This window comes from Sesamum indicum, linkage group LG5 (genome assembly GCF_000512975.1).
Source record: "Sesamum indicum cultivar Zhongzhi No. 13 linkage group LG5, S_indicum_v1.0, whole genome shotgun sequence".
In the NCBI taxonomy this organism is placed as follows: domain Eukaryota; kingdom Viridiplantae; phylum Streptophyta; class Magnoliopsida; order Lamiales; family Pedaliaceae; genus Sesamum; species Sesamum indicum.
The window spans coordinates 1,485,591-1,500,761 of record NC_026149.1 but is presented as its reverse complement, the minus strand read 5'-3'; the positions used below and the strand labels follow the sequence as shown (position 1 = coordinate 1,500,761).

The following is a 15,171-nucleotide window of genomic DNA, read 5'->3' as shown; positions in this document are numbered from 1 at the left end:
AATTGCAAAACTACTCCCACAATTTACGGCTATTAAAACTATATTGTACGTAGAATTTTGAATTTAACCCCATATTGTTCAAATTTACAAAAACAAGTCTCCTCCCACTACAATATTTTAGATTTAACCATTGGTTTTTTTTCTTTTTTAACTCATTCGCACATGATTTTTAGGTGGGTTCTCTATGTTAGTATTAACGTTATCTAATGTTGGATTTTGTTTTATAACGTTTTGACCTCTCGTTATAATATAGTTGTATACTGTTAATTTATTAATTTTTTTAAATAAAATTCTCACTTTTTTTTATTTTATTTCTCATTAATTTAATATATATTAAAAAAATATTAAATCCAACCAAATCCAAAATTAGGTGGGTTGGGTTGGAAATTGGAATCATGAATTTGCATCCATATTGGCACCGCTAGGCCCAACAAATGAAGAGGTTTTGGAGTCCAGCCAAGGCCTATTTTGCATTTAATAACCCAACCCATGGATGAGTAAATATAGTTTTCTGAGTCCAATAAAGGTCCATTTTACATGAGTTTTTGGTATCGACCCATAAGCCCATTTTTCATTCGACCCAACTCCTCCTTTAACTTCAAAATAACAGCAGCAACAGTGGAGCAACTAGCAAGGGGGGAATGTTTAGCTCCTAAGTTTAGAAATCATTGGAAAATAAAGAGTTAAGGAAGGTGGGCGAGGGACAGCATTGTGATATGAGATATGGTTGTTGGGGAGTGTTGAGAAAATTGCAGCAGCAGCAGCATGATGAAACGTCTAATTCTTGCATCAGGGTCAGGGTCAGGGTCAGGACATTCCTTATAAAATTTGCCTTGTTTGTATGAATGTATGTATGTTTGGGTGGCCGTGAAAGTGATTCAACGCCTACTGCATGGAGATGGGGAGTGGATGATTCACTGAGTGAGTGCTCTCTACCATCACACAATTCAATTCCATATTTTCCCATAATTCATTTATTATAGTTGAAAATTGGAAAATAGTATTTTTATTTTGAAACTATTTAAATTTAATTGATTTAAGCCATAAGTTATAAATATTTTTCTATCAACTTAAATAAAATTATTTTTTCAAACACTCAAATTTTAACTTTTATTATAATTTAACTTGTGATTTTCTTTGTAAATTATTTATCACAAGCATAGAAGTTTATTACAAAAATTATTTTTTTTATTTGTGATGAATATGTAGAACTAACGGAGCATTTCTTGTTTCAATCAATCATTTCTTTTCTTTTCAGTAGAAAAAGTATAAACCTCGGAATGAGTGGTACAGTGTAAAGCTACTGTTTGGCGGATAGAGAGAGCGTGGGGAAAGGACAAACTCACCATTACTATGTCTCACTCTCACTCTCACTCTCACGTGCGCCATCCCCAACTTAATTTCACCCTCACCACTTTCATTATTACCACAAGTAAATTTCTTGCGGGAGATGGATCAAAAATAATAATACATGATATGATAAAATGAGTAATGAGTAGTGAAAACAGACAAGACACAGACACAGTAGTTTCACTATTCAACGTAGGAACTGTGTATGTATGGACTTTGTCTGCTATTAAACATGCACCAGGAGAAAGATTAGGCAACATCTCTGCCCTCTGCACTTTCATCTTCTGCACTACCATCAATTCCTCATCATGCCCTCTCATTTCAATACTATCATCTCTTCCACTCTCCTCTCTCTCCTTTTCATCCCTTGATCAACACCACCTGCTGTGTGTGTGTGTGTGTATATATCTGATTGAATTTCACTGTGTAGCACAGTAGTCAAGTCGTACTGATCATGGCTGAGGGGTTTGAATCATATCATCATGTCCCACAGCAAAGTAGAAGAGATAGGCTGAGAGTAAACAACCCGCCTGTCTGCCTTGATAACCTTCACACCCCCGCAGGTTTACTCCCTCTTTACGATCCATCACTCATCTCCTCTGATTTCATCAACCTGCACCGTCAAAGTTTCAGTCTTGGAGCAAATACAAGTGCTGGTGTTAAAGAAGAGGGCGTAAATTTGATGGGTTTTGTGGGAGGAATGAATGTATTCAGTGCTGCTGCAACAACTTCGTCGTCCCCCAGAAATCTCATGTATGTGGATCCACAGTTAAACCCTAGTTCTATTCAAGATATTAACGTGTACAGTACAGCAACCCACAATTATAGAGGAGTTCTTAATGATCAGTCTTTTCATGGAAATGAAGTGGCGGTGTATAAGCCTGAGCCACTCTCAATAGCCCATCATGAGCCGATTAGTAACTGTGGAGCAGCCAGTGGTCAAAGTTTGTCTTTGTCGTTATCTTCACATGACCACACTCACCGAAATAATAATCTTCTTCCTCTGGAGTTGAATCTGCAAAGATATGACTCTTCAATTGAATTGTCTTGGAGTTCAGGACCTATCGGAGTAGGACCCTTTACTGGCTATGCTTCTGTTTTGAAGGGATCAAGATTTTTGAGGCCTACACAGGAATTGATGAAAGAGCTTTGTGATGAGTGTGGAGGAATCTATTCAGAAAAATTTGCAGCAGACTCATCTTTGATGGATCCTCCTCCATTGGAGAATTGGAGTAGGAATGTGGTTGTTGATAATACAGTAGCTCTCAGTGATAGCGGTGAGGAAACTAGGAAGAAATCAAGGTTGCTATCAATGCTTGATGAGGTATCTTTACAAATTTCATCTTATCTACTTCCATGATATTCATCTGATGTCTTTTAATGGCAGTTTTCATGACTTGCTGATCACTCGTCAAGCAAAAGAGTTTTAGCTACAATTTGATCTCTTGTCAGCACATAAAGCTTTTCGGGTTTAAGATATATTGGTTCTATTCATCAAAAAAAAAAAAAGATATATAGGTTCTCTAAAGGCTAGTTACTGATCGGTAGTGCTGCTAGCGTATGCAAGTTGTGGTTTGCCTTATTTGGTGGTGGAAAAAAGCATTTAACTTTGATCATGTGGTCATAATATAAATGATTCTCTATGTTTTTTGTGCAACTGAAATCTATATATGTGATCTAGATTCTTGTATGACGGGCATAGAGTGTGTGCAGAATGCATCTGGGAAAGTAGTCCTATCGTGGGAATAGATGCACCGCCTGCCATCAGTCTGATCAGGAAGCGTCAGACAACCTAAGCAAAATTTGTAGTAGGTTAGATTGATGTCTGGTTTGCGTATTTAGTAAAGTTATCAGAGAACAATGTTCTAAAACATGTTAGTTGTTAAGACATTTCAAAGTCTAATTAAAAAAATAAGCCAAACAATGTAAATTCTTATTTCTGTCTTCATAAGCACGAAAATTATGAGGGATCATTTTCGAGTTCTATATATTATAGCCTAAGATGAGATTTTTACTCTCTTGCAAAGCACCAAACATGAAGTCCATGTTAGTGATTCCAGCTGAGGTTTACACGAATCAATAATTACTTACCTTGCTCTTGATCATGGCAATTTTGCACATGTGTATCGATCAGCTTTTGATTACCGTCAACATGAGAAGCCCTTTCCTGTCATCCTTTTCTCCTCTATAGATTAATTATTGGAGAGGGATATGGAAGCCCGATCGCTAAAGCCATTGCTATTGGATATTCAACCCCCACGGAAGTTTACTAATCAGAACTGAAGTGATTTGATTGAGCTTTGGCATTTGCAAAATCTTTGAATAAGCTTGTATTTGCATTAGGTTTACAAAAGGTACAAGCAGTATTACCAACAGATGCAGGTCATTGTTGTATCATTTGAATCTGTTTCTGGACTAAGCAGTGCAGCTCCACTCGCGAATTTGGCTTTCAAGGCCTTATCTAAACATTTCAGATGTTTGAAGAATGCCATTACCGATCAGTTGCAGTTTACAGCAAAATCTCATGACAAAAAAAACTATGAGAGAAATGAAACTCGAAAATTGGAGAATGGTTACAATGATCATCAACCTGTCTGGAGGCCGCAAAGAGGACTTCCTGAGCGTGCTGTTGCCGTCCTTAGAGCCTGGTTGTTCGAGCACTTTCTACATCCGTAAGTATAACTTCTGCTTCTAACATATAGCAAACAGCTTTGATTTCTCATAGTTTCAAGTTTGCAATATATCCACATATGTCTACAGAATAATGTTAATGTACATTGCTATCACCATTACAGTTACCCAACTGACACAGACAAACTAATGTTGGCAAAACAGACAGGTCTTTCGAGGAACCAGGTGTGTTCACTTTTTCCATTATTTATTGGCATTAGATTCTTGGCAAGTGAAACTCGCAATCTCTAAAATACCTTTGTCTGGACGTGGACCAGGTTTCAAACTGGTTTATCAATGCAAGAGTAAGGCTTTGGAAGCCGATGGTGGAGGAGGTACATATGCTTGAAACACGTCAGGGCCAAAAGGATTTGCAAACAGACGAACAACCGGCCAATAGGCAAAACGATCATTTGCCTACAAGTTGTTCAGTTCAGTGCAAAAATGCATCCACCTCTATTCAAAAAGTTGGAGAATTCCCATTGAAGCGTACTCGAGATGATCACCTCACTGAAACTCCTGCCGTGAGCGACCAGCCAATGAATTTGCCATATGACAAATTATTGAATCATCCTCAGTTGGGTATTGGTGTGAGCAATTGTAGCAGTGGTGGCGGTGTTTCCTTAACACTGGGCCTTCACCAGAATGGTGTGGGATTATCCGAGTCCTACCCGATAAATGCAGCCAGTCGTTTTGGTCTGGATGAACATGGTGAGGGATATGTGGTGAGTGGATTTTCAGAACAAAGTCAAGAATTTGGAAGAGACGTTGTCGGAGGACAACTTTTACATGATTTTGTTGGCTGAACATGATTCTGTATTACTTGAGCACAACAGTGAGGCTTCAATTGGATAATATTATCATTAACAACCATCAAAAGATACATTCAAGAAGCTGACTGTTTGATGGTTGCCTTTGCTCCTTTAGAAGGTACGGCTCATACTATAATGGTGTGTTAGTTCTAGAAGATTAGCTTCTGAAATTCAGAAACTGACTGAAGCTTTGATTAGTAATATGAAATATTTTTTTTTTCAGAGTATATACCCCATCTGTGGAAAAGCTTTTCTTTTGATTTAATGTTCTGCTGTAAATTCTGCTTGTTGCGTTTCTTGTTCTCTGTTGCATGCTAGTAATATTTGCAACGGTATATTCAGGCGGGGTTTATATTTACACTACGTATGTTTGGATCTTGAATTACAAATTCAACATTGTTATAGGCAAATATCAAAACATATTTTAGGCCTCACTTCACATCAAATGTCTAATAGTCCATCTGAGTCCATCTATACATACATACTTTGTTAGATACTACAAGCTTCCGAATAAGTAGATAAAACTTGGTTTACTTACATATACTATATAGTTCAAGCCATTGTTTTTGTGCCACTCTCTTCATAACAATCAGCAACAGCCACTGTTGTTCTTCTTACATTCTTGTAAGAATATCTCCTTGCAACAAAGGTGTAGACAAATAGGTTCATAGCAGTGATGGCTGCTAACAACGAGTAGAAATAGTCGAGCCGACTGCTATTTAAATCCTTGCCAAACCAACTCTTGCCGCCCTTCTCTGTCAGGTGATCAACTAAAGTTATCAGAAAGCTGCTAAGAAAGCTTGATGCTCCAATAACACTAAGGTAAAATGCTATGCCTAAGCTTCTCATGGAATCAGGAACTTGATCATAAAAGTACTCTTGCAATCCCACGAGCGTGAAACTATCAGCTATTGCAATAATAAGATACTGCGGTGCCAGCCAAAATACACTCATTGATACCGAACTCTTGAGTGGATCTTTTTCCACGACATGCAGTCTCTTTCTCTCGACCAATGCAGCTGTTATCATCGTTAAAACTGAGAAAATCATCCCAATACCAATTCTTTGGAGAATCCCAATGCCTCTGTCATTCCCAGTAACTCTTCTGAGGGAGGGCACAAGGACTCTATCGTATATTGCTATAAAAACTACCAACCCAATGGCTGCCAGGGCGTATATGGAGGCGGGTGGGATTGTGAAATCCTGAGTGATTTTGCGGTTCAGTGTTGTGCTTTGTTTGATAAAGAATGTGGAGGATTGTGCAACACAAACACCAAATGGTAAAGTTGTAAGCCAGATTGGAATCATGTTCACAATAAGCTTCATCTCCTCCACTTGTGTTACAGTTGCCAATCTCCATGGATTTTGCTTCTCTGCTGAACTCTGTCTGTCTTCAATAATTGCAGCTTTGTCAAGAAACCTGGTAAATATAATTGTGATATGCTCAGGGTCCTCATATATAGAAGCCAGAATACTAGTTTATCAGATATCTTACTTGAGCTTCTTGGTGTGGACAAGGAGCCTTGTCCCCTGAGTCTTGTCCGATTTTGAAATCTCATGCAGTTGATCGGGTTCTGATGGATACGGAAGATTTCTCTTTACAATTGCTGCCACAAGAACCTGTAACAATGGTGTAACGGGACTTCCCATTGGCTTCCTAAAACGATAAAATGGCCTTCCCATGCAAAATATCACCACAGCGGAAGCCATCACTGCTGTAAGGATGATATCTGCTGCAGCCCAGCCAACGTTGTCCTGGATGTAAATGATTACAGTTACACCAAGCAACAGACCACAACAAAGCCCGAAACACCACCAATTGAAAAAGGACATCTTCTTTTTTCTTTCTTCCTGATGATCATCATCAAACTGGTCAGCTCCAAAGCTCTCCAGAGCAGGCTTATGCCCACCTGTACCTATTGAGATCAAGTACAGTGCAAGAAAGAAGAGAATTTCATGGATCCTTCGAGGTTCTTGGCAGATCCCGTCATCACAAGGTTTCAAGGCTGGGATCACTCTGGACATTGTCAAGAGAAGCAACCCCTGTTTTTTGTAGGAAAATGACCACATTATTTTAGGATGAGGTTAGAATTATACGCCAACGTGCATAATGCTCACAAAGTCCTAACTGAGCTACTTTACTATTCCAAATACAACAAATTAAGGAAATTATGTTACCAGGAGGTAAACAATGGAGGAAGCTAGAACGGTGGAGAATCGGCCAATGTAAGCATCAGCTAAAAATCCTCCAAGTAAGGGCATCATCGTGGTCACCCCCGACCAGTAGTTAACACACTTAGCTGCTGTTTTCAGGTCTTGATGGAGCACTTTGGTGAGGTATATGATCAAATTTACCGCCAGTCCAAAATAACTCAACCTCTCGCTGAACTCCGTTGCTGCCAAGGACACAACCGTAAGGGCCTTTTGTAAACCACTTAGTCAACTATGCAAAACATTGACGTCTTATAAAATGAAATACTGACATATCACATTTAATCAACAGCGCATAACCTCACTACATAGTACCTCAAATGGTTACTCAGCCAGCATCTCATATACCAAAATAACTATGAATTAGTCATCTCGTATCTGAAATTACAAACAAAATGCCTGCACTATGCTATGTGAGCATATAATCGTCTTAGTCAATGCTTTCTATCATCTTTAATTCTTCAAGAAGTTGATCCACAGAGGATATCAAGCAAGGTAGGGATGTACCGCGATTTTGACAAAATATGGTTCTTTGTAATTTCTTTTCTTTTTCTGTTTTTAGTAGCCTGCGAATCCATTTGTTTCTTGGGATGTTTAAGTATGTCTTAATCTGACTAACTCTTTATTCCGCGTCTCTCCCCCTAATATTCTGTAAGTCATATCAAATATTATATGGATTCCTATTTATGTGAGTAGCTACAGTGCTTAACTAACCCTGCAAAGAGTAATTAACTGTTTTGACTAGATTAGACTAGGATATATACATACTTTAAGTTGTCCACAAATAGACACAGCAGCATATACACAGTCTCCACTTATTTCATGCTGATGCCTTGGTTATGGGGGTTATTATGGGATTCTGAGTCACACTTTGGATGAAGATATACAAGAATCACGAGGAAAGGCATTAGATTAAACTAGGAGCTCAAATATTGGTGGAAATCGAGAAAAGCTTTTGACTGTATGTATATATGTAAGTCGTAAAAGTCGTGTATGGATTAGGTCTTAATTATCAATACAGAAATATCGGCTATGGGCGAACTGGTTTTAGACCAAGCTGACAACATGGAATAATGCAGAGAAATTGTAAGGGTGTAAGTCTTGACAACCATACTTATACTTACTTCTCATATTTAAAGTAAGTTCAGATTATTACATGAGATATGGTCAATTATTAGCAGACAATCCCATCTAAATATGTTTGCTCAACTAGAATTATTATATGTGACTTTCGGTCTACCTATATAAGAGAAAGATCTGAGCTTCGGTGTGGTCTAACATAGATGTTTGGTCCTAGACAAGAATATCGTATCTATTTTAATTGTTCAAAACTTTGACAACACCAAAACCATTTCTCAATTGTTCTGACAACATGGAAAAAAGAAAAACCAGAATTTTGATGCCCTCCCTCTCTGTCCAAGGTATGGAAGTAATAATTTACAGTACTACTATCATGTAAGTAATTATCATCAATACTTGGTTCAGACAACCAAACTACACACACACACACACACATATGTATATGCATATGAATATGTTGAGGTTTCATGTGATATATATATATATATATGGTACCTATAATGAAAAGGGCAGCCTTCCATGCACCAGTGGAAGCTCTGAGAGGAACTCTTCCTTTGTAATCAATGGAAGAATCGTACACCCATTTCTCACAATCTGGTTGCTGTATCTTGTTCTGATCCATCTCCATTTGCTTCTTAATACTATGTTATTACCAAGGATGACAACTATAGCACTCTCTCTCAAGTCTCAGTTACACTTACACTTACTACACTGAGCTTATTGGTACTTGTTATATAGTACAGAATCTACTGTCTAGTTACGTTGACTACCGTTGAATTTGTCCACAATGATGATAACCAAGAACATGGATTAAAATAGTGTTTGTGGCGAACAATTCTTGTTAATGATTTTCATCGAGAATAATTTGGATTCCCTCCCACTTATTTGTGGACGCCTTCTGTCCTTATTGGGGAATAGTATCCAAAGTCTTGCAGCTTAAATCCCTGTTTTCTTGTCAGTGAGCCAATAAAGTAGCTTTCACACGGATAACCTAATTTAGTTGTGGACGAGAAAGTCAACTTTTTTTTTTGTGAACTCATTATCTAAGAATGCAGTGTGATGACCTACAACACAATACAGACAGTCTTTAGATAGTTGGTTCTTGCAGATTTCCCTACCTATTATTGGTATGAAATGAGTAGTACACCAATTGGTATATGAAGATAATCCACGTCTTACCATTTCTGCACAAAAATCCAACCATGATGAACATCATATGATCTCCACTAAGCACCGCATCATGGCTGCTTAATTCAAATTTGTCTATCATTTTGACAAGTTACCTGGAATACAATAAAAAGTCCATAATTCTTTTTCCTGCTTTCTCAAGCATAATTACCACTAATTCCAATCAACACTTTTGAGATACCGCTATATCCAATCACGACTTAAATACACATACAGGATGCTTAAGTCACACTCAACCAGTAACAAAGATTCACTTCATCTGCATGGATATCGCATTTATGGTAACATCAACTTTGATATGATATTTTCCGGTTTTCCCCTGTTATCTGGATTTGAGGTCATACAACGTTGCCGGCCATCTGATTTCTTGTAAATTCTTATAGAATATATATGAAGCATTAATACGCAGTTGAAATGTTCAGACACAAATTAAATAGTATCCTCCTAGAATAAAATTGTAGTTTGGCAAGTGATACGTAGTTTCACATTATCTCTTGTCTTATCATACAAGAAGTGGGAAATATAGCGGTCTAATAATGCAATATTTTGTGCCCCATGTGTTTAATATTCCTTTTGTCCCGATAACAATTTATTTTATTTAAAATATTAGCAATGTATATTGGGGTCTCAGAGAGAGGTGTTGTAGAGGCGAGCCAAATTACAAAAAATACACTTTTATTCGCTAACAAAATTTTACACAAAAATCCCATAGAATATAGAAGGTGAACTTATAATTTTACAAAAAAAAATTAAAATATATATATATATATATATTATGTAATGAGTTAGCTTTAACTTTAGGGAGGGTTAACATAATTTAGTAGAATAAATATGAGTGTGTTGTATTGAACAGGGTGATTATCATAAGAATAGGGACAGTTAACCCTCCCAAGTTAACGTAGATTAATTATCATCGAATGGGAATCCAGACTCAGTGCTCTCCCAACTATAAGACCACACGTTTGGCTGATCATAATTTAATATTTATTGACGACCAGAATTAGCCTTCACTTTCCTTTTTTTTTAGACCAAGTTACCAAAAATCAACAAATGGATTATAGGTGGCATTCATAGTCACTTAAGTGCAGGTCATAATGATGTTACCATATTTTTTTTTTCCATTGACCTATGTCTAGTTTAAATTTTTTTAGGATAGAAGATTCAATTTGCTCATTTAGTGGCTAGCTACACGGAGATGGACATGATTTAATTGGAAGTGGGTAATCATTTATGTAGACCACAACCACACATGTTTGTTCGAATAAGCCAATGCAGCAGCACCAATTGATGAAATGTCTGAGTTCACTATATTTCTGCTGGTCGTGTCAAACTGCACATAAGTATTTTGACATAGTGAAAAGCTAAAATCAGACAAAAATAGTGAGGGAAGAAGACCACAAAATCCTGCAACAATGAAGCAGAAAAAACGTGCTTATCGAGGATGAGAAACCTGATAACATCCAGTGTCATCTAAATCTAGTAGAGAGCAGTAATCAGCTGATGGGAAGCTCGTTTATCAGATTCATTTCATTGTTTCAACAAAGAAAATGGTGCAACTTTAGCTTCAGGAGAAAAATATGCTTTTGACTTACGAATGATGGTGGACGGCAATACTTACATGGAAGAGTGGTTAAACAGTGTTAGCATATGAGATGCGATGATCAAAGCTCTGGGCCAATTCATAGCAATAACTCACACAGGATATTAATCAACTTATCCTTGTCCAATCGCATTATAATTGTCCCCTGAGATTGGTAACAGTGGATTCTATCAATGCTGTCCAAGATAAGCATCACGCGTTTGATTTGTGCTCAAGCTTGATTGAAGCATGGAAAACCTATTTTATGGCTCAGTTAATATATGAAAAGATAAGCATGCTGTTACTGAGTCAGAATCACCTCACTGCATTATGAGAGCCTATTCATTCCACGGCCTTGACTTATCCCTTTTGGCATGAAAGGATTCTTGATTTATCCACAAGGGGAGTTCAGGAGATCGCTTCTAGTCTACCCAAGTGTTGTAAAACCATGAAAAATGTTACAATGATGAGTTTCACTTGCTAAATACTACAATTTACAGCATATAGAAAGACAGTAAAAAAGATGATGAACACTGAATATGTATAAGGTTTTTCACGTAGGGAAGTCGAGTACTTGTCACTGCATGGTCCACTAAAGAAGTGTAGATATCTTGCTCAATTACTGGTTCACTAATTATAGAGATATCTAGATCTCTAACAAACCATGAGTAATTGCCGGAGTTATGAGAAGTCATTGTGAATTTGTGGTGCAGGTTCTAGATGTCAGATCTCTTAAGATACGAACAAAAGCAAAGTGCAGGGCGATTGCTGCACATGGAAAGCAAAACAAGATCATTATTTCTTGCTGCCCATCATTTTCTGCACTAAGATGTTAGAAACTAGCAGAAGTCATTCATCTGACCATCATAACACCTTTGCACTAAAGTATAATATCATTTCATTAGTAATGAACCAATAACAAAATAAGGAATAACTTAGTAACGTATTGACCACGTGCCATCTATTTAAAAGAAAGACACAAACCCCTCCTTCAAATCCTTCCTAACCACAGGAAAGACCCAAGAGGGTAAAAAAAATCCACCCAGCAAAATGAAGTAAAATGAAATATATGAAGCCTCCAGAAAGAAAAGGAAAAAGAAAAATAGATATGGTCCAAATACATAAAATTACTTTAACCAATAAGAACAATAAAATATGCTATTGTTCGGGTAAGTTAATGCCCTAAGCACGGAGAAAAAGAATAGCATTATTAAGCGCATAATACCAATGGTCATCCACTTTAGAAAAAAAGGGTGGGGGGTGGGGGGAGGGGTCTAAAAGTAAAATCAGACTCATTTAAGCGTGGCGTTTCTGTAAGATTCTTTTGGAGGACAGGATAAAGGGTGCAAATGCAGTAGTCCATCAAATCTTTTTATGTCATAGTTTGAACTGTCGAGTGAAGGGAACAGTGAGAGTGATAGCAAGAAATACAAAGAAAATTAGGACAAAACAGTGCACAAATACTCTCAGATAGGGTACTGGGGGTAACTTGATTAATCAACTTAAGAAGAAATATATCAGAGCTGTGAAGGAAAAATTGAGCAAGTAGAATAAAAAGTTAACTCTGTCTTGCATGGAAAATTTGTCACTCGATGCAAGTTAAGACTCTTCCTATTTCAATATATATGACCTATAGTAATTAGGATGATACATACTCCCAACTGATTTTCTTGGAATCTAGTTTTTGCCATCAATAAAGATGCAAGTTTCTAGTTTTCATTCAAATTGTTGCTCAGAACTCGTGCCATGGAAACACCAATAAGCATGTGTATCAAATTCAAGCATCTAACTTGTTGAAACTATTGCTAGACATAATTAAGGCTGCAAGACTTGGTCTCATAAAGTTCTTCTGTCTGGACTGGACTTCCATTGAAATTCAAGTGCAGTAAACTTCTATTCTTGTTTTTCCTGCCAGTTACTTATTCTCACTTATCTTCTAAAGAACCTTTTTTCTTCCAATATGCTTCATCAATGGCTTCTTAGGCAGACAAACAAATATCACTAGAAAACTCTCTCCAAATGCACAAGGCTCCCATCATTGTGGAATCCTGGGGGATGGATTTGAAGTTTGCAAATATTTTATCAGCCTTGCTCCACCGGGGAAATCCAATAATGACGATTATTTAATTACTAAAAGCCCCATAAAGTTCAGTGGAGTAATACTCATAAGTACAAGTCATTATGCATTACTGCTGCATCGACTCAAATGAAAAAAATAAACCCAAAAAGAGTGGCACTTGATAAGGAAAGACACTCTCCGATCAGCTTTTGATACGCAGTTCAAGAATCAACTGCCAGAGATGCAACAAGAGTTTTATATGTACATTTGATGAAGCAACAAAACGGGAATACCTGACCAGGGCAGTGATCCTAATCCTCAGCTCCCGTTTTCTAGCAACCAATGAAAGCCGAGAGTACAGACTTTCAAATTGAAATTGATTCTGCTTTCTGCCAACACTTCAGTTATTCCATGACACGGAAGCTAAACCCACAACTTCATGTTCACACTTCAAATCCTCAGTTCGCCAATTCAAAACCCTTTGCTCCCCTTCGCTTGTAAACTTAATATCAAACACTGGTAATTTCTAGTTTTTACCTTCTCATAGCCATACTCCTCATAAATTATCACCTAAACAAACACTATGAACAACCCCTTCTTGAGAAAAAACTGAAAAAGGCGACCCATTTCCTTTCGGACGACAAACGAAGACCACCAGCCTTATGGAACTGATTCCATAACGACTCAACTGCTCATCAGCACTCAAATAGAACAAAAAGGGAGGCCTTTCAACGGTCTCGGACTCCGGAAAGGAGAAACCCAAGTCGGCCCATTCTCACGTTCCGTAAAGTTAGCCTGATCGAGCTGATTAGTTGCTTTTTGCATTCTTGCCTTGGCCTGCATTTTCTTCCACTTCCACTTGGAGACGGAGACCGCTCCCGACGTCCTTTGAAGGGGTGGTGGTGGTGCGTGGAGCGGAGGACGAGGGTGGCCCATGCCATGAACGTCTCTTTTGATCAGAGGTTTTGTGAGAGTATTGGTACTTTGATTTGGGCCTATGAAACTGAAAATCTCTGTTCATAGCCCAAATTCCGTAGTCCAAGGATTTCTTCGTAGTCACTTTCTCAGGCTCCATTTAGGATTTGTTTGTGGGCCATATCCATATTCAAGAGAATTTAATTCCACCAACAATCTGGTAAAGGATATTCTACCGCATATTCACGTCATTGATTGACACGTACATATTGCATGTAGACCCATTTTTAAATTATAAACTAATTTAATTACATTTTTTAATTAAAAAAATATGTATCAATCACCCATCGTTGTAATATCAATATATAACACAAAAATATAATACAACCTCCACACCAAATAAAGAAGACAAAGAACTTCGATTGGTGTGATATACGTGCCAGCAGTCATTCATTAATGTGAGTATGATACCAATATATCATATTAATTAGGGATAGTTATCTCTTTTTTTTTAGGTTTGGTGTAATTACACATAGACCCTTTATGATTTGAAAAATTACATCTAGCAATTTAAAAGTTTACTTTCCTCTAACAAATAAGTTCCTCAACTAGTCAAAATTCACTGAATTTGTTGATATTAATTAAAAAAATCTATATTTACCCCAATTGACTTATTACTAACTTATAGCAGGTCAATTAAGTTTTTTTATAATCAAATTATCCTTATATGTCTTTATGCATTAATGAATGTGAGGAGGTATATCTTCACCGTTATAAGGGTAGTTTATTCCGAAAAAAAATTATTTGACTAACAACAAATCGGTTTAAGTCAATCAAGGGTAGATATCAATTTTCATTAAGTTTTTTTTATATATAATATGAGCAAGTTTCAGTTAATTTTGACTAATGAGATGACTTATTTGTTAGACTTAAGTAAATTTCAGAATTATTAGATGTTAATTATAGAAAATTTATGTGTAATTACACCAAACTACAGAGATAAAAAATGGTAATTGTTCTATTAATTATGTTAGTATGATTTGAGCGCAAGGAGTGGTAAACTTAAATTAAAAAATAATTTCATATATACAATTTTTTTATCTAATTTATAAAGCCCACATTATTTATAAATTAATAACATACATGTATTAAATGAAACATAAATAAAACTAAAGTTTCAATTTGACCAAAACAAAACCCCAAACCTAATTACATGTGCAAGTGACAAAAACATAATTACCATCCTTGTTCTGATCATTGCATATATTCATAATATAAGGTGGTCAGAAAATTTGCCAGCAAATTAT

The 15,171-nt window shown here is 36.8% G+C and overlaps 2 protein-coding genes across 2 annotated transcripts; one reads left to right on the top strand and one right to left on the bottom strand.

Moving 5' to 3' along the window:
* On the top strand, positions 1,509–5,052 carry LOC105161586 (BEL1-like homeodomain protein 9). The gene is made up of 4 exons (XM_011079320.2): positions 1,509–2,674; positions 3,694–4,022; positions 4,146–4,206; positions 4,299–5,052. The coding sequence occupies exons 1-4, from the start codon at positions 1,805–1,807 to the stop codon at positions 4,824–4,826; spliced, it is 1,788 nt and encodes a 595-aa protein (XP_011077622.1). The 5' UTR covers positions 1,509–1,804; the 3' UTR covers positions 4,827–5,052.
* Positions 5,274–8,847, bottom strand: LOC105161585 (protein NRT1/ PTR FAMILY 5.6). The gene is made up of 4 exons (XM_011079319.2): positions 8,619–8,847; positions 7,011–7,228; positions 6,328–6,875; positions 5,274–6,252 (listed from the first exon to the last, which is right to left on the bottom strand). The coding sequence occupies exons 1-4, from the start codon at positions 8,749–8,751 to the stop codon at positions 5,385–5,387; spliced, it is 1,767 nt and encodes a 588-aa protein (XP_011077621.1). The 5' UTR covers positions 8,752–8,847; the 3' UTR covers positions 5,274–5,384.

Coding starts and splice junctions, on each gene's coding strand:
- LOC105161585 (XM_011079319.2), bottom strand. CDS start 8,751: ATGGAGATGGATCAGAACAAGATACAGCAACCAGATTGTGAGAAATGG. Junction 7,229..8,618: donor GGCTGCCCTTTTCATTATAG/GTACCATATATA, acceptor TGTCCTTGGCAG/CAACGGAGTTCAGCGAGAGG. Junction 6,253..6,327: donor GTCCACACCAAGAAGCTCAA/GTAAGATATCTG, acceptor TATATTTACCAG/GTTTCTTGACAAAGCTGCAA.
- LOC105161586 (XM_011079320.2), top strand. CDS start 1,805: ATGGCTGAGGGGTTTGAATCATATCATCATGTCCCACAGCAAAGTAGA. Junction 4,023..4,145: donor TTCGAGCACTTTCTACATCC/GTAAGTATAACT, acceptor TCACCATTACAG/TTACCCAACTGACACAGACA. Junction 4,207..4,298: donor CAGGTCTTTCGAGGAACCAG/GTGTGTTCACTT, acceptor GACGTGGACCAG/GTTTCAAACTGGTTTATCAA.